At 37.9% G+C, this 18742-nt stretch overlaps 1 protein-coding gene across 6 annotated transcripts in view; it reads left to right on the top strand.

Annotated features, from left to right (window-relative positions):
- THADA (THADA armadillo repeat containing) overlaps nt 1-18742 on the top strand; it is a 209874-nt gene that overhangs the window by 139841 nt on the left and 51291 nt on the right. For all 6 annotated transcript variants that reach the window (XR_014881997.1, XM_019612707.3, XM_085219344.1 and 3 more), the window contains one exon: nt 16381-16496. Coding sequence is in view for 5 of the 6 variants with exons in the window: in XM_019612707.3 (XP_019468252.2) it covers nt 16381-16496 (116 nt within the window). In the remaining variant the exon portion in view is untranslated. The remainder of the gene's footprint in view (nt 1-16380; nt 16497-18742) is intronic.

The following is an 18742-nucleotide window of genomic DNA, read 5'->3' as shown; positions in this document are numbered from 1 at the left end:
TTTCATTTGAAGCCTGGCTAGGTTTGACGTTGTCAAACTGCAGCTCAATGCAGTGTTTTGGAAATAGCAGGCATGGTAACACTTACCGTTGACACCGCCATGCTCAGAAAGCAACCTCTATGCAGTTTAACTTGCAAAGGAAATGGAGCATTTGAACTCCAGCAACTTTAAAAACTGTTCTTAGAACTGTTTTTAGAGTCAGACAGCTGTACTCCTCTGGGATAATAAAATCAAAGGCAAGCATGTGCAGGTGTTGGAGAAAGTAGCCTTGGATAGGAAAATGTGCTGGAAGAACTTTTCAAAAAATAATTCTGCCATAAATACTGTTCCTTTTCCCTTTCGTCAACAATGTATTCAACCATTTGCATGAGCATGGAAGAAGCAAAAGGAAAATAATACTAAAGAAGAGGTCATCCCAAGCAGGTTTTAGCACCTCTTAATAGAAAAGCCCCATTTAATTCCATCATGTTACTTTGGAGTTTGTCTGCTCTGCTGCATTTGCAGAGACAGCACGCGTATGTCATAATGCTTATGGTAAAGCAAAGTGCACCAGCTTGTTAGAAAAAAATGTTTGATAGTTTTGAGATTGGCACTTTCCGTGATAGTTTGTCTGGGATGCTTGTTTATCTGGGGGGGAAAAAAAAGAAAAAAAAAAAGAAAAAAAAAAAAAAAAACTCCACAAGGCTTTGTGGATAATTAAAATCAGAAGGTGTATTTGAGCTATTCTGGTGAGATGTAATCAGTTGGCTGGCTGGATTAAGGTTTAGGAACAAATCAAATATATTACAGGTAGAATTTTAATTGTTCAAAGGATAAATGCAAAATTCATTAAGGTTGTTCTGTGATTATGTTGTTAGTCCTTTCCTTGCCCTTAAGTTTACCTTGGCCAGGGCACTTGCAGTAAAATGGCACTGTGGAAATTACTGGAAAACATTAACATTAACTTGTTATTGTAAGCTGACATCATCCTGAGCCTGATGGGAAGTAGAATTTATATATAGCTTGTCCATATGTGTAAGGCAAAAATTGCTGAGTTTCAGCAGCAGTATGATTCATGTATTTTTGCTGTAGTTCAAGTTTCATCATAAGTTATCTGTATTTCTATGGACTTGTTTTTATAGTTTCAAAAGATACGTGTTACCAGTAGAAAACTAGGAAGGTCATGGTCCAAAACAGATGAACAGTGGGGTAATAGCACCTTACATTTTTTGTATGCTTTTGGTGATATGTTCCAGATCTTACTGGCATATGTAATCTTCCCATTATTCTCTCTGGAGAGCAAAATGCTTTCTTAAGAAGTATGCCTAAAAGGATAATCTAGTCATTCTTCTTCCCTGGATAAATTCTCATGAACATGCATACTGCGAGTGAGTTGGAACTTTTAAAGATCTGATTTGTCTCTCTCTGCGATGCGTCTCTTGTAGATTTTTAAATAAAATCCTTTGTCTGTTTCCTTGTCTGAAAGACTATTTTGTATATTCATCCTTTTGGAATATGAATTTGAGGGGACAGCTAAATAATTGACACTCAACATGCCAAGTGGGAACTTTATTTCTTCTGCACACATGCAGTGGAAGTACAAAGATATTTTCTGTTTCTGTCCTCTCACTTCTCAGGCAGTGTGCCCTGTTGGAGATATGTCTATCCACTGGTAGCACAGGGTGCCTCGTATACAGCGAGATTAAGAGTATAGGAGGGCTGTTGGACCAAAGATTATCTTCTCCATATCTTAGGACACTATTTAGTGGGTTCATCTTACAGGAATTACTTTCTAGATGTTACTGACTTTGTAAAGCTAAACTATTCAATACTAATGTTTACAGTAGGAGTTCCTTTTGTCTTCCCTATAAGTTAAGCACCAATTAGTTGTGTTATCTAAATAGGAAGTAACTTTCCATTCCACGTTTTAGTTATGCGTTCCCTTTTTTTGTTAGGGTTAATTTTGGAAGAAGAAAATTCTTGTGGATTCTACCTGCATTTAACTCCATACTCAAGTATGGAGTTTTCTAGACGTGAGATATTATGTGATCACTTTTCTTTCTTTTTTTTTTTTTTTTTCTTCTTCCAGTAAGAGGTATTCGTGAATACAAAGCTCATTGCTTCAGGAAAAGTCTCATTGGCTGTACTCATGATAGTAATTTACAAGTGCACAAGGCTGTTTTCGCCTGTCAACTCTGAGATGATTTGATAGCATGATCTGGGTGCATGTTGTCATACCTTCTTACTTTCCAGACTGGGTGTTTCAACCACAGTGTCTGTTGGGAGTGATCTCTGCCCTGCTATGAGATGTTTTATCAGAGTATCAGGCTCCACTTTAAGAACTGAAGAGTTTGGTGTTTCACTTCAGGGTCTGGGCAGTAGTACTGCTGTTCAATGGAACTGCATAAATAGAACCATTATCAGTGACAGTATGCTTGTAAACATGCAGAAATGGAAGCATAAATCCATCCCTTATACATGAGGCATGTACAACAGTCTTATGTACAGTAACTTTCTTAATGTATTAATGGGGAAAGATTTGGGAAAATTGTAGTATGGCTTTGAAAAGCCACTTTTTTCATAATTGTAGCTAACTATGTTTGGACATCTAATGTAGCAAACTATTTGTTAGGCTTTAAAAACACTGAATGTTTTTGTTTGAGAGCAGGAGACTTGTGTACATATTTTCTCTAATATGAATTTAAAATTGTAAGTTAGGAGAGCTTTTCTGAAGCTATGAATAAGTTATAATACGAATTCTGAAATAAGAACATCAGATCTCTATAGCTTAGTTCTAATTACTTTCTCAGCTTGTATGTTGATGCAGGCATTCCTGAGACGTAAGATCAGCTCTCCTGAAAGCAGCGCAGCTACAGGGTCAAGTAGCAGAGTACTTTTGAGCACCCTTTATAAACATGTTCTTACTGACCAAGTCTATTATGTGTCAGCTTTTTAGTGGCAGTGGAGGTATCCTTAAATCTTCTTCCTAATTGTAAGTATCCCTAAGTAAACAAGGGTGTGTACCTTGGTCTTTTATTTGCATTTTGTCTCCTTCATGTGAATGTTTGCAGGATAGCTTGTTATGCAGCATACAGTGGAAAAGAGTTGTTTTAAATTGTTACACCATGGCCCTTCCCCCACTCCCCCTCCTCAAAAAATAAAATAAAAGGAAGAAAGGAGGGGTAAAGCTTTATATTCTTGAAAGTGCCGGAATTAAGATCTTGAATAGATTTTGATGATGGCAAGAAATAGGAAGAGGAGACTTTATTGTATCCTTCCTATTGTTAGGGTTGTGGGTTTTTTTTTGTGCTTTTTTTTTTTAATCAAAAAACACAGCCTTAGCACAATTTTTAACTGTTTCTAATGTCATTGCTTTGGACTTCAAAGTTTTGGTTATGTGCTACTGAGAAGATAAGTATGTTTGCAGGGAGTAGAAATGCCACGCAGTACCTTCTTTTGTCTCTGGTCAAGCTGGCTGGTTAGAATAATGTGTGTGTGACACTCATCTGTCAGTTTTGCTTGCTCTTAGTGCTGTCTAGTAATCATTTTCTCATCCATCAGGCAATCTTTAGGTCTTTTGGTTAGGCAGCTCTACTCACTGCATGTGTCTCAAGTTATAAAATGAATGACTTGGGCAGGAATGTTGATGTGCTTGCAGATAGGAAGGCTTTGCAGAGGGATCTGGTTGGTTGGATCAGTGGAACACATCCAGTTATATGATATTAAACAAAGTGAAATTCTGAACACTACTGGATCACAATAATGCCATGCAGTGGTAGGAGACTAAGGAAGAGTGGCTAGAAAATGGCCCAGAAGAAGAGGAGTTGAGGTTGCTGCTCAACAGCTGACTGAGCCAGCAGTGTGCCCAGGCGGCCAGGAAGGTCAATGGCAATCTGGTCTGCATCAGAAGTATTGTGGCCAGCAGGATTAGGGAAGGGATTTTTCTCCTGTACTCAGCTCTGATGAGGCTTGAGTACTGTGGTTAGTTTTGGACCCCTCGCTGCAGGAAGGACACAGAATTGCTGGAACACATTCAGAGAACAGCACTGAAGCTGGTGAAAGGATCGGAAGGCAAGATTTATGAGGAATGGCTGAGGGAACTGAGGCTGTTTAGTCTGGAGGAAACTGAGGGATGATATCATCATCATCCTGAAAGGAGGTTGCAGTGAGGAGGCTGTTGGTATCTTTTCTCAGGTGACAAGTGATAGGGTGCAAGGTAATTGTCTCAAATGGCTCTGAGAAGGTTTAGGTTGGATTTCAGGAAACATCTCTTCATGAAAAGACTGGTCAGGTGTTGAAATGGGCTGCTCAGGAAGGTGGTGGTGTCACCATCTCTGGAGATGTTTAAGAGATGCGCTGATGTGGCACTAAGAGGCGCATGGCTTAGTGGTATACTTGTGTCGGGTGGGAGGTTGGAGTTGATGATCTTAAAGGTCTTTTCCATCTGAATTATTTTTTAGATTTAAAAGAAAAGGAAAAAAGTGCCTTTAATCCAAATAGTAAAACAGACAGACTTATCGGATGTCTGTGTGAATAGGCAAGCCAGGTACTTCTAAGAGAAAATACAGCCAGGATATTTGAGTGGGGAAAAAAAAAAAGTGATGTAAGTTGGCAGCAAACTTTTTATTGTTTTGTTTTGTGGCATACAGACATAAGCTAGGATCTAGTTTCATCCTCCTTTTAAAATAGGTTTTTTCCTCCAAATAAAACTGGCATTGTATAAGAATTTTGATCTGTGAAATTTCACTTGTTAGCTTGTTTTAGACAAAAAACAGAGTTCATTTTCAATTTTAAGAAAACATTTTGGTCTTGTGGCTTTGTGGTATATATCTATTGCTGAAAAAAAAGCTTCATTGCTGTTTTTTAGTATTTCATACCTTTCATTAGTTGTGGCATTAATAATTTTCAGACTATTAAACAGGTGTGTTATTCTTGCTCAGTTATATGGAATTAACTAGTATTTTTATTCATTACTTCAGACACTTTCATACTTTATTTTACAACATCTTAATTCAATCAAAACACGCTTGCCTGCATTTTAATTAAAACAACTTGATTCTGTTTTAAGCCTGGCTTTATGAATTTTGATGGACGTATTTGGAGGAAGGATTTACAAGCCTTACTTTCTCATGAATAATAAAGTGAAGTTGTGTAATTAGGTGATGAAATGTGCTGACAGAACAAAGCTGAAATTATGGAAAAATTGAATTGTAAACCAACTGTTGCTTTAACATGGGAAAGAACCTTGATTTTCGAAAAAAGATTTGCAAAGGGAAATATTGCAACTTCTGATTGAGTTTTATTACTTCATACAAAGATAGATGTGAGGAAGCAAATAATATTTGTATACAGTAAACATTTATGACAATCATGTCATTTATATTTGGCAGAAATAATAATCTGATTTGTCAGTTATGAAATCAACAGCATGAAATTAAAGACTTCAAAGAACAGAGGTGGTAGGAACACAGGGATGGTTCTTACAGTAATGTGGTGCATATATAAATGATCCAGGACTGCAAGCAGTGTGGTTAAGTGGTGGCTATTGAAACACTACGTTTGTGAGGAGATTGCAAAAGAACTGATAAATATTTGAAATTCTTCTTTAGTGCATTGTCATTCAAATATGGAAATGAATGGAAAATATTTATTGCTGGTGTGGCAGAGGATTAAACATCTGCTGTCAGAGCACAGGGTGTAGGGGCACCACCTGTACTGTCTGGGTACGAGGCTGCCCAGCATCCTGTCACTTCCCATGCAACAGGGTTCAACTGTACATTTAGTCTGTCACACTGGTGATCTCCTCATACCTGACACAAGACTTGCTTGTCATGCATATATCAAAACATATATCATTACTTGCATTATGTGCCTGTTTTCTCTGTGACTTCTCAGATGGTTTTCGGCAACACCAGTGTATATTCTGATGTCTCAACTACAGTTGTTACCACGTAGTTGCTATTCAGATGAAGTTCAAATCCATGCTTCAGGAATGCAGAACATTGGTTTATTTAACCTCACCATTGCTACCTATGCATTCCTAAAAATCATTGATTCAACACTAATTTTACATGGTTAGCCTGCAAATTGTGTAGCTGCTTTTGTTTCTGAGAGTTATATAAAATGAAAGGACTGTGTTCATGCCATACATGCTAAAATAATATATTTATTTTGTATAAATATGTGGGTTTTTTTAAGGAGCAGGAAGAAATCCAAAGATAGGCAGATAGCTATAAACTCTCAAATTTATCTAAGTATCTTCTTGGAAAACTGGGAAGTTGCAGTTTTTAGTTTCTTTGTAATTATCACACTGTTTTATGCTGCTCATCCTCTAAAAATTAAATAAAAAGATTTTGGGGGGGCTTGTTCACTGGAGATAATTATAGTAGCTTTGAACTTTTTTATCATCCTAATAAAAATATCTTCACCTGCCACAGCATCTTGCCAGATTTTATCGACTTGATCTTAGTAAAAAATGAAAAACTGGTCTAGTTTTCAGAATACTAAAATAACTTAGCAGTTGTATTATCATACAATAAGTGTAAAATTATATCCCTCTTAAAAAAAGAAAAATAAGAAAAAAAGAAAATGTGGCTTGTTTGAGGCTGTCTCATTAGCCTGTTAATACTCTTCCTTTCGATGGAGAAATTCCAAAATACCACATTTAACTTAGTGCAGTGATCTCTGCTGCCATTTTGCAAGCACTCTTTCTGTCCTCCCCCCCCTTCCACGTTGCTTCTACCTCCACAGTTTGGTGAGCGGCATATTTTTCCAAGCTTCATGTTTACACAGTGTTTTATTTCAGCTGATGAAACATCTGTATTATTATTTCTTTATTATTATCTTTTAGGGGTGTAAATACTCTCTGCTGAGAATGTATGCCGTAGTGTGATGTCAGTTTGCTTTTTTTCAAGAAGTGCTGAAATGAACACTGAGAGCACTGTTTCAGTCTTGCAGTTAGGAATGTGAATATTTGTACTGTATACTTAATTTCATACAAACATAGCTGAGGGTGTGCATGCAGAAGTTTTTATTGGTTCAGGTCAGCTTAAGGGGAGAAAAGTTTAACTTTTCTACATCACTGAGAAGTGTGCAATTATATAACCTTCAAAGTGTTTGGAAAATCTGCTTATTTAATAAAGGCACTTTGTGTGGCTTCATGATGGAAGCTGCTGTTTTCTTTTAATTATGAACATGTGTGCATGCATACAGTGTCAGTACTTTAGTGTCTGAAGTTAAAAGTTGATGATAACTTCAGAAACCTTAGTTCCTCCTTTAAAAGTTAATTGTCTTTTAAGCAAAAATAAGCAAAAAATCACAACAATAGATTAGCTTGATTAAATTTATGGCTATTAAAAAGCTGCATTATAATTTCAGTGTCTCTGTAGATATTTGGGCACAAAAAAAGTTAAAGGCACTATTTTTTAAAGTTTATATAAGCTTTCATCCTCCATTGCATTGCCTTGTTACTATCATATGTATTTCATAGCCTGAATACAGCAATTTGAGCTGATATGACAGTTTCTAAAGATATGATCAACTTCGTATCAACTTCAAAGTTGATATGGGGGAGATAAATGTTTCTTCCTGCTTCACATGATTAGTACATTTGAATTCACTGGTGTCTAATCTTTTTTTTTTTTTTTAATTTATTTAAAAGGTAGTTTTCATTTTGTTTTCCTCACTCTCAGAAAACAAATACCTGGAAAGTGTTATGTCTAAGTTCTGCTTAGGCACGAAGAAAACTCTTTGTGAAACGCCAGTGAAACGAAGCTGTATGCTTCCCTTTCTCTGTCTTCTCCACTCTCCTTCACACTTTCCCTTTCCTTGGGGATTCTGAAGTTGAAGAACAAGGATATAAAGTATTGTCAGTCACAGGGAAGGGAGACAAGGTTCTGGTTGCTGCTGGCTCAGTGTTAGTAAAGCATCGTGAGCCAAAGAGTCTTAGTATGATCTTTGTCTGGAAACTGCTACTCATAATAAATCGAAGTACCTGGTCTTTGCATGGCCTGTACCATTTTAACAACTCCTGCCCAAGTTGGCAGGTAGTCAATAGTATTTTCCAGGTGTATTAGTTTGACAAACCTGCACAGCTTGGTGGTAGAAGAATAAAGGATTGTGAGCATCCAGCAACTTGTCCATCTTCAGTGCACAGAACTAAAGACAATATTTCAGGTTTTGTATCTTCAGGTCCTGTTAAAAAGACTTCCATCATCTTAAAGATGGTATCTTTCTTTGTGTTTACTTCATGTCAGTTGCAGGATGACAGAACTATCTTTCAGTCTATTTATAAACCTTCCTTGACTGATGGTGCAAATCTTTTGTAACCTGAAAAAGAAATAATATATATATACACACTCATAATGCCTTAATGTAATTAAAAAAAAAAAAAACAACAAAAAACTGAATTCTAAAGGAACACATTAAGTGAGGAATTTAGCAAAGGATTTGAAATTGAGTAATGTTTTGAATCTGAAGAGAGCTGTATGCTGGAAAGCTGGTCTTTTTTGTTATTCATATCAAACCTTGTCATAAAATTTCTACCTCTTTGTGTGAAGACTGACTGGTTTATAGTCTCAGGTCACCAAAAGTAAGTTATATTGAATCACAGAATCATAGAATGGCTTAGGTTGGAAGGGAAATCAAGGATCAAGTTCCATCTCCCCTGCCACAGGGAGGGTTGCTAGCCAATAGGTCAAGTACTGGCTCAGATTGCCCAGGGTTCCATTCAACCTGGCCTTAAACACCTCCAGGGATGGAGCATCCACAACCACTCTGGGCAACCTGTTCCAGCACCTCACCCCTCTCTCACTGAAAAATTTCCCTTGACGTCTAATCTGAATCTCCCTTCCTTTAGTTTGAAACCATTAACCCTTGTCCTATCACTATCTACACTTGTAAAAAGTTGACTTCCCTTAAGTTTATAAACTCCCTTTAAGCAACTGAAATGCTGCAGTGAGGTCTCCCCATAGCCTTCTCTTTTCCAGGTTGAAGAAGCCCAATTCCTTCAGCCTGTCTTCATAGGAGAGGTGCTCCAGCCCTTGCTCAGTTTTGTGGCCTTCCTCTGGACCTTCTCCAAAAGTTCTACATATTTTTTTGTGATAGGGGCCCCAGTACTCCAGCTGGGGCCCCAGCAAGAGCGGATCAGAGGTGAACAATCACCTCCCTCACCCTATTGGCCACCCCTCTTCTGATAGAACTCAGGATACCATTGGTCTTCTGGGCTGCAAGTGCAGACTGCTGGTTCTTGTTAACTTTTTCATCAACCAGGACCCCTAAGTCCTTCTCTGCAGGGCTGCTGTCAAGGAGTTGTTTTATTTGTATACATACATGGGATTACTTCGATCCAAGTGCAAAACCTTGCACTTTGCTCTGTCTGACCACCTTAGGTTCACAAGGGCCCACCTTTTGAGTTTATCAAGGTCCGTCTGGATAGTATCCCTTCTATCTGCTTTATCAGCCACATTGCTCAGTTTGGTGTCATCAGCAAACTTGCTGAGGGTGCACTCAATCCCATCATCTGTGTCACTGATAACGATGTGAAAGAGCACCAGTCTCAAGACACACCTCTGGACTCACTGCTCTTTACGGCCTCTACCTGGATTTAGAGCTGTTGACCACAACCTTCTGGCAGTGACCTCCCAACCAGTTCCTTATCCACTGAATAGTCCAGCCTTCAAATCCATCTCTCTTCAGTTTAGAGATAAGGATGTGGTGGGGGCCCATGTCAAAGGCCTTGCAGAATTCTAGGTAGTTGAAACCAGTTGTCCTCAATTTGTTCTCTGCTGCCATCACTCCATGATAGGTCACCAGATTGGTTAAGCACGATCTTTCCTTGGGGAAGCCATGCTGCCTGTCTCGAACACACACTCATCCCTCTTGTGTCTTCTAGGAGGATCTGTTTCATGATCTTCCGTGGCACAGAGTTGAGACTTACCAGCCCGTAGTTCCTCAGGTCCTCATTCTTCCCTTTCTTATAAATGGGAGTGATGTTTCCCTTTTTCCAGTTCCAGGGACTTTACCCGAGAGCCACAACTTTTCAAATGATGGAGTGCAGCTCAGCCATCACATCAGCCAGCTCTCTTAGGACCCTGTGCGTGTAATCCAGCTGCATGGGCTTGTACACATTCAATCCAATGAGTCAGTCACAGTCTTGTTCCACTCTTGTAGAGAGACTTTGCTCCTGCAGCTTCCACTTGGAGGTTTAGGTTCAGTGATGTGAGAATCCTGGCTGCCAGTGGAGACTGAGGCAGAGACCTCAGAGTACCTCAGCCTTCTCCGTCTCTGTTGTGGCCTGTTCTCCTTCTTCATTTAGCAAAGGAGGTACACTCTCTTTGGCCTGTCTCTTCTGACCTGCAGAATCCCTTCTTGTTCTTTCTAACATCCCTTGCCAAGTTCAGTTCTGTCCGTGCCCTGACTTTCATAATCCCATCTCTGCAAGTCCAGACAGCATGCCTGTGTTCTTCCAAGGTGTCATGGCCTGGGCTATTGGGTGCTGTACCACCAACGCTGATGTCTGACTTCATGGGCCAATATAATAAAACAGGAGGCATTAGTTCTGGAGCAACCATCATGTATGCCAAGCAGTAGCATTTCATGTGTGTTGAAAGTGGAGCACTTCTGTAGTTAACTTCCACAGATTGTGTGTTTGGACGCCTCTAATTTTAGCTTGCCTTGAATGCTGTGGAAAGATTTGAATAAAACACGCCATCATTAATTTCAATTTAAAATTTAGTTTAGACATTCTACTCCTATGATGAAAAAATAATTATTTTGTAGGAAGGCTTACTAGGTCTTTAAAGTCTGGTGAATAAATAGTAGAGGGCTTGCATTGAAACAAGAAAATCGTTATTTTGCATGTATCAAATGTCAGACCAAGGTAAACCACAGTGGTTTAAACATCGTCTTTGATGAATGCCAACGTTTGAGTGAATCAAACTCTATGTGAGTTGTATCTTCTAATTCTGCTGCTTAAGTATGGCTCTTGTTTTTTAATGTTTGCATAATACCATTCTGAAAGGATACAATTAATCTGGAAAGTGAATTGCAGAGCAGTTTTGTTTGAATTCTCAGTACTGAATTTCTTATGTGGACTAATTTAAATTCACAAATTTGATCTATTTTTATATACACAGCACTCCATTTTTCAAGTCTTTTTGCTTGAACAATCAAACTATGTAGGTCTCTGGTGTATTTGGGAGGGATGCACTTTGGGAGTTGTTTTCAAAGCTGATGAGATTAAATTAGTTTGAGCTTCTAGGAAAAATATGATAGCCCCTTCATAATTGTGAAGCAGATGTTATATTATTGCTTAGAGATAAATCTCTTCTAATTCCTGGAAATTAACACAAGTGCAGAAAAATAAAATCAAGAAGGTTGAGGCACCAAATGGTCTTCGATTATCTGAGGATATAAAAGGCCTTAAGAAGAGCCTCTTGATGTACGTTATTTTCCTCTTTCATCCCTTTACTTCTAGAGTATCCATTACTTAACAGATTAAGAGCATACCACAAAATACATAGGAAAAACTAGTAGTAATGTCAATTTTGAACATGGTTTTTCATGAAAAAGATTAATTTCAAGTAGGTAATAATGTGAACCATTTTAATAAGCAAACCACAACATAGGCAAGAGCACACTTCAGTAGGATTGAAGGTGGAGATCTCTGGTGAAACTCACAAATGTTTTCCAGCTTGTACTTTTGCAAAGTACTTTGTAGAAAATGGTCTGTTTCTAAAGTGATCTCAGGAAAGTTAGATAATCAGCTGTCAACAAAATGATGTTTAGTAGATAGGAGTTCAGAAGGTTTAAAACAAGTAAAAAAAATCCACTGGAGAAGACAGAAAAACAAAAACAGAAACTGGAGACATTCACAGTGACAGTATTCTCGTAAGAAGAGAGATGGCAGAAATCAGTTCTCCAGTAAATATCAAGGAGAAGATCAGTGCAATCCGATCAGTTGTTCCAAACAAAAGCAATAATGAAATAGTTCTGGTGCTGCAGCAGTTTGATAACAATGTAGACATTGTTATCAACAAACAACAGCAACAACAACAAAAAAAGTCACTCCAACTGCTAACTTTCCAGATGTTTTTTTCATACAGGAACACCTGTTAACACAGGGAGGAGAGTTTATTTCATCATTCCTGTCATACGGACCCCAGTTGGATCACTGTATTCAATAGATACCTCAGTGGAAAAAATTCAAACCAACTGAATGGCGTCTAGAGAACAGTCGCTTACTGTGAGGGTAGTAGTGAAAAATAACACCTTACTTCAAGAGCTTGAATTTTGAGTGTAAAAGAAACACTTGAAGAGGTCTCCTACAGCTGTTTTGAAGTCTGCTTTATTGGCTGGTTTCTAGATTAGGACAGATGAGCATTTGTTTCATCTGACAATTCTTAGACCCTACTTCAATGTTTGCACAGATTAGATAGTCTCCTGACATCTCTTTTGTTTCTGTGCTTGTTTGAAATTACTGCAGCTGTTCTTCCTCTTGTATAATTTCACAAAAAATAACCCAAATTAAATTGTGTCAACTTAATGCTATGCAGTAATACTTGTGTTTCCAAAGCAAACAAACAAACAAAAAGGATAACCCCAGGAGCAAGCGACAGCTGGAAACCAAGATCTGAGATGTAAAAATCTGGATGTAAAGGTTTTATTTTCGCAGAGCGAAGCAAAGGCCCCAGTTTGATCAGTTACTCGTAACATTCTTACTTTATAAGTACAATGTGCTGCTACTAATTTCAAATTTGAGTGTTTTCATATGATATGCTCAAATGGTCTGATATCATCTCTAAACCTTCCTAAATTCAGCACATTGGTAGTTGCAATGAAAAATCAGTGGAGGACATAATTTTTTAGTTTGCATAGAAACCCTGTTGTGTCTATCACTATATCTTTCAGGCAAAGGGATTTTCAAATTTAGAGGCTGTAAAATAAGCTAAAGAAACGAGGAGAGTCAGCACCCTGCTCCTGCTATTCTAGCTTCCAAATTCCTGTGCAAGCAAAAGTCCTTGACTTCAACAAGATCATTCCTATGAGACTTCAATACTGCTCCATGTATCTTCGTATTTTTCCATTTAGAAATTACATTACCAATTAGCATTTCCTGAGCCTTTGTGGGAGGAGCAGTGTTGAAAGTGAGGGAGCGTATAAACAGGAGGTGGTACGACTATTTATGAGGGTGGATAGTGATAGGACAAGGGGGAATGGTTTTAAACTGAGACAGGGGAGGTTTTGGTTGGATATTAGGAGGAATTTTTTCACACAGAGGGTGGTGACACACTGGAACAGGTTGCCCAAGGAGTTTGTGGATACCCCATCCCTGGAGGCATTCAAGGCCAGGCTGGATGTGGCTCTGGGCAGCCTGGTCTGGTGTTTGGCGACCCTGCACATGGCAGAGAGGTTGAAACTAGATGATCATTGTGGTCCTTTTCAACCCAGGCCATTCTATGACTATGTGAATGAGAAAGGTAAAAGCAGTGTAGAATTTTATAGGTGCTGTGACTTTTGTCTGAGGAATATCACACTCTTCTTTGTGTAGAGTCCTACCAGAGTTCATCTCTGCTCTGCAAGAGGTATTGGCTTTCATCTGTGATTAAATATTTCCTCTTTGTGCTCATGACCCAGATAACTAAACATCCAGATGACCATAAATCTTTTTTTTTTTTTTCTTTTAGCGAATTTTTCCTGTATTTTAAATACTACTTGGAGAACTTGTTATTAAACAGTACAAAAAGGTCTCAAAGAACAGGAATTACTTGCTTTGTTGACTAGAAGGCTACAAGTCATGCTTTCTCTGTTGGTATCTTGAGTTTTTCCCTTCATAATGACTGTGATATGCCTACTAGGCTTTTATAATAAGCTTTGGAGGTGATAACAGAGCCTTCTACAGGGAGTTTGGCCTTCTTTGTCCTTGGAGGGGAAAAGGGTGTGAACTTCCTCCTCAGTGAAAGCCAGCTGCCTGTTGGGTTTGTTGTGAGCCCTCAATGAAGGATCTCAAGAGTAAGAACAAAGATAATTTGCTGTCAGCACTTCAGAGTGATTATATATGCTAATTCTAATTCTCCTTCCTCTAAAAAGCTCATTAGTCATGTATAGTATATCAGGTCCTGCACACCTTGAAGAGCCAATGTAAAGTCTGTAGGCTTCATATCCCTGAATACTTACATTTTAAGTTTGGATTGGGTTTGCCAATCATAGCTATTTGATACCTGAACTCTGATTAAAAATTCATCTGTATCTGTTTTACTGTAGGGATTTGTGTCTTTTGCCTCCGTAATGCGGAAATCCTCATGGCGTGAATGAATGAGTACTGTTGTTAGGACTCATGATGCCAGTTACTCTGGCAAAAAAAAAAAAAGAGACTTCTTGCACAGTTTCTTTGTATAATTCTAGTAAATCATACTAGTTATAACAGTAACCCCCATGGTTAGCACGTACTTGGCTATATACACTGTAATGCAGTAGAACTTGATTGCCCAACCTTTTGTCTTGCTTGGGCTGCATTGAGTGAAGAGGAATTGTCTTGGGTCGCATCTGTGAGGGTTGCTCTGAAAGTAATGCCTGATAATTATTTCCATGTGTACAACTGATACAAAGAGCACAATACTGTTTAATAGAGCAAATTTTCAGCTGCAAGACACTTTTGCAACACAATGGCCACTACTGGTTATGCATTTTCACCAGAGGTGAACAAGAGCTGCCTACTGTACTCATAACATTCTACTTCTATGGAGATGACTCACTTTTACTTCCACCACTACTGAAACTCACTACCTGCCACCTCACTGTGCTCACATCCTCTGTTTGGTCTCCATAAGCATTCACCAACCATCAGTGAATGTTAATGGTGCCATTTTTTCCTCATGGAGAAATCCAATTCCACACCTTTACTTCATATGCACTTCCATGTCAGACGCCGTTGTGTCAGACTGCCCCACTTCTGCCATCTGCCACATGGCAACAACATGTAATGCAGTATTGGTGGAAAAGTTCAGCCTCTATTGCTATACCACCAACGTCCATCTCTGAAATCATGAGGCAACGTAATAAAATAGGAGGCATTACTTTCAGAGCACCCTTCATAAAATATATGATGTAGTTAACGTATGTAAATAACAAAACTTTTTAAAATTTTTAATGTTTTTTATTAAAACATAAAAAGTAGAGCAACAAGACCATAAATCTAGTGGGATATTTGACCTTGTTTTTGTGAAACTAGTGCATCAGTCTGGTTCAATGGCAGTGGCTACAATTCTTGATAGCTCTCAAGGTGTTCATTAGAGATTTTTGATGAATTTTTACTCTTCCTATGTTTCATCCTTGAAAACAGTTGTTCACAAATGTAGGTACTGCTAAAAATTGGTGACATGAGTAAGACATGACCGTGAGGTGAGGGATATTTCTCTCTTATAAGGGGAGGCTTATAAAAGTCTGGTAAAGAGACATGATTAAACTTTGGATTGCAGCTCTATGCATTCCATTTGAAAATTCACAAGTAATGTATTTATGTCAACTGAAAATGGAGTCACAAAATAAACCAAAAAATTGATGACTTTTCCTCAGTCTTGAAACCTATTTTCAAATTCCTTTATCACAATAGAAAGCATGGCTTGATTTTTTTTTTTTTTCCTGTGTATAGGACTGTATTCAGCCAATGTATCAAAATCCATGAATGTATTTGCTATGACTTGAACTGGGACTGCACTGCTCCCCATGCCCTGCTTTCAGCCCAGATGGGGTTAATAGTGCACCAGTGTTTGGTTGGCTGAGGGGCCAGACTGCACTGCTATGATGGTGTGGGGCAGGGGATGGCTGCACTGTGAGCTGTGCTGGGCCACAGGTGCCTGTGAGTTGGGCATGCTTATAGCAGAAGAATCATTCAGCAGCATTGTTGGCTTATGTGGAGTTTGCCTTTGCTCTGCACCTCTTCCGTTCTCTGTGGCTGTGCATGTGGGTGCTTGTGGCCCTGTGCCTCTGCTGGGCTGGGCTGCCCAACATGTTCCACTAGCAGTGGTGCTGGCATCAGCAAGCAGGTGACTCTGAGAAGAGGTTGGTAATGGAGTGGTGCTCAAGTTAGCAAGGCCAGAAGGTAATCAATCAGACTGTGCTCTGACCATGTCAAGGGTGTGAATGTCTTCTTTTTGACCAAGTCAAGGGTGTGAATGTCTTCTTTTGTTATTCACTTGTGAAAAATGAATTCTAACAAATATGTAATTTAAGAGTTCTATCTGTTGCTATGCTAAATGAATACACACTTTTGCCTGTGTAACAGTTGTTTATTTTGCAGGTGATTTTCACCCAAGTTATTTGATGGAAAAACAGTGTCTAGAAACTAGTTTCAATTAAAAATATACATACATTCTTTTAATTTATTTTTTTTTTTTAATTTAGGTTTTTTACTTGTTGCAGTCATACTTGGATTCAAAACAGCTTGGTAATTCAGACTTTGAGCAGGGACTCAGTGACATCATTACCTGTATAGGAAGCAAACTGTGGTTGGCTAAAAGGTAAGATGAAACATTTGCTATATATGATCAGTTGTATCTATTTATTTCCCTAAGAATTGTGTAAAATTTAGGTGCTGTGTTTTTAATCCAGACTTTTTTTTTCCTAAACAGGAAGAGTTGAAGAAACATAAATATACTTTACCAGTATACTTTTCTGTATTCCCGTCTTCTTTTAGTTTATTCTCAGCTAAATATCATAGTCTAGTCATTAAAAAGAAGTCTCTACAGAAGCAACCTGTTTAAGGAAAAGATGAGTGTTGTATGGGTTAAGAAAAATATATTGTGTATACTAAGATTTTATAGCTTGTTTTATGTCTTAGCCTTTAAAAAAAGAGAAATAGGAAAACGTTATAGCATATTTTGAAACCATCAGAAGTATTTAGTTGGCCACAAACGACCAAAGGCAGTTCTGGAAACATTTTCTTTACATTTCTATAAAAGGATATTCAGATGGCCTACATACTGCAATAAAGACACACTATTTTTTAAAAAATTATTTCTTTTTATAACTTGGAAATATACTTGTTTCTGACGATTGCTTTTGAAAGTTCCTCACCAAGAGCTTTAAGATAAGCAATCATTATGGAACGAGAGCACAAGTTCTTGCATAGTTAAATGAGTAAAATATTTCACAGTACAATTTGCACAGTGAAGGAAGGTCACAAGTGGAGTCCAGTTTAGTTGTTTTTTGTTTTTTTTTTTCAGAACTAGCCTTTTTAATATACTAGTCATGTTACTACTAACTTTTTTTAGTGTTATCTTGAGAAAGGAAATGCTTTGAGTCTTTGAGGTTGTGGCACGTGATAGAGGTGTTTACCTAAAAAAATGTATTTTCTCTATCTCGTCTCTCTAAAAAACCACAGTTGCACGTAGTAATATTAACCCTCTGTTAATATTAGACGTACTTTTTTTTTTTTTGCATCTTTCTCATGTAATTGTAACATTTTAGATTATAGGCATGCAAGTTTGCAATACTAAAACAAGGTTTTTTTATCTGTCTTTCTGGCTTTCTTTTTTTTTTTTTTTTTTTTTAACTGAGAAAGACAAGCAAAATATCTGTAAAACATTCAGTAACCAAATTTGTTTCCACATGTGAAGATATGTTGGGACTACAATGTCTGATAAAGCTGAAAACAAAAAAAATCTGCTTGCCTTTTAACTTACAAGGAAAAATCTGTGGATTCTATTTAACAAATGATTGTTCCAAGAGACATACAACAGGGAAATTTGAGAATATAAATGCTACATATCAGTCTTCTGGTAGGTTGTAATTATAGCTGCACTGATAATAAAGGGTGTAAATAAAATGATTTACATCGAGTGGATGTTTTCACTTTTATGTTGTGCTCGATCATTGTCATGGCAGCATTCTAGCTATGTTGAAGTCGTCATTAAGAAGAGCAATAAAAGTGTCAACATTAAGGGTGACATTTGGTAATGTCACTCTATCAACCTCAGCAGTGTTAGTAACTTTATTTACATCAAGATTGACATTAAAAATAGCAATCACACAATAATAATGGAATGTCAGATGAGTATCTGTTATACTGTTTAAGTTGTGGTTCAGCTTCCATTAGATCTCAAGGAACACAGGGGGCTTGGGATTTGCTACAAATTAAAAATATAGATGAAAAGAATTGAAAATCTCCCCTTTTCTGACTTTCTAGTAATACTCCTAAAGAATTTTGTCCTAGCTTGTGGAAAGAGGGTCTGGAGGTGAAGGACTATATTGATACATTAGTATTTGTCCTCTCCATATCCGTTTCTGTCTTCTACTTTCATTTTGCAGATTTCCCATTCATATTTGGTGATGGACCTGAATGGAGCTCTTCTATGATGAGGGCTGGTGGTTTTCTTTTGTTATTGCTTTGCCTTTTTTTGTAAGGAGCTTTGGGAGATTGCCTTTCAGTACAGCTATTAACCATTTCTTTCATATATGTTTGTCCTCTTGTATTTGGGTTGCCTCAGTGATGTGTGAAACCATTGCCTTTTTTTTTTTATTCCTTTTTAAAGACTCTGATTTCTTTTTCTGGATGGAATTGAATAAAGATACCTGGGTAACCGTGCTCCCTCTGTAAAGGCAAGGCAAAAGCCTAATTGCTAAGATGATAGGTGAAATGGTATTGGTCTCATTGCCAACTGGTTATGAAAGAAAATGAAACTTAGGAGTAAAATGTTTAATTTGTATGGGGAATCCAACAGGGATTTGTCAGGCTCTGTCACACTTAAGTCATCAGTGACTTGGA

The sequence above is a fragment of the Meleagris gallopavo genome, chromosome 2 (genome assembly GCF_905368555.1).
Source record: "Meleagris gallopavo chromosome 2, MGAL_WU_HG_1.1, whole genome shotgun sequence".
NCBI lineage: Eukaryota > Metazoa > Chordata > Aves > Galliformes > Phasianidae > Meleagris > Meleagris gallopavo.
This window is presented reverse-complemented; position numbering and strand designations above follow the sequence as displayed.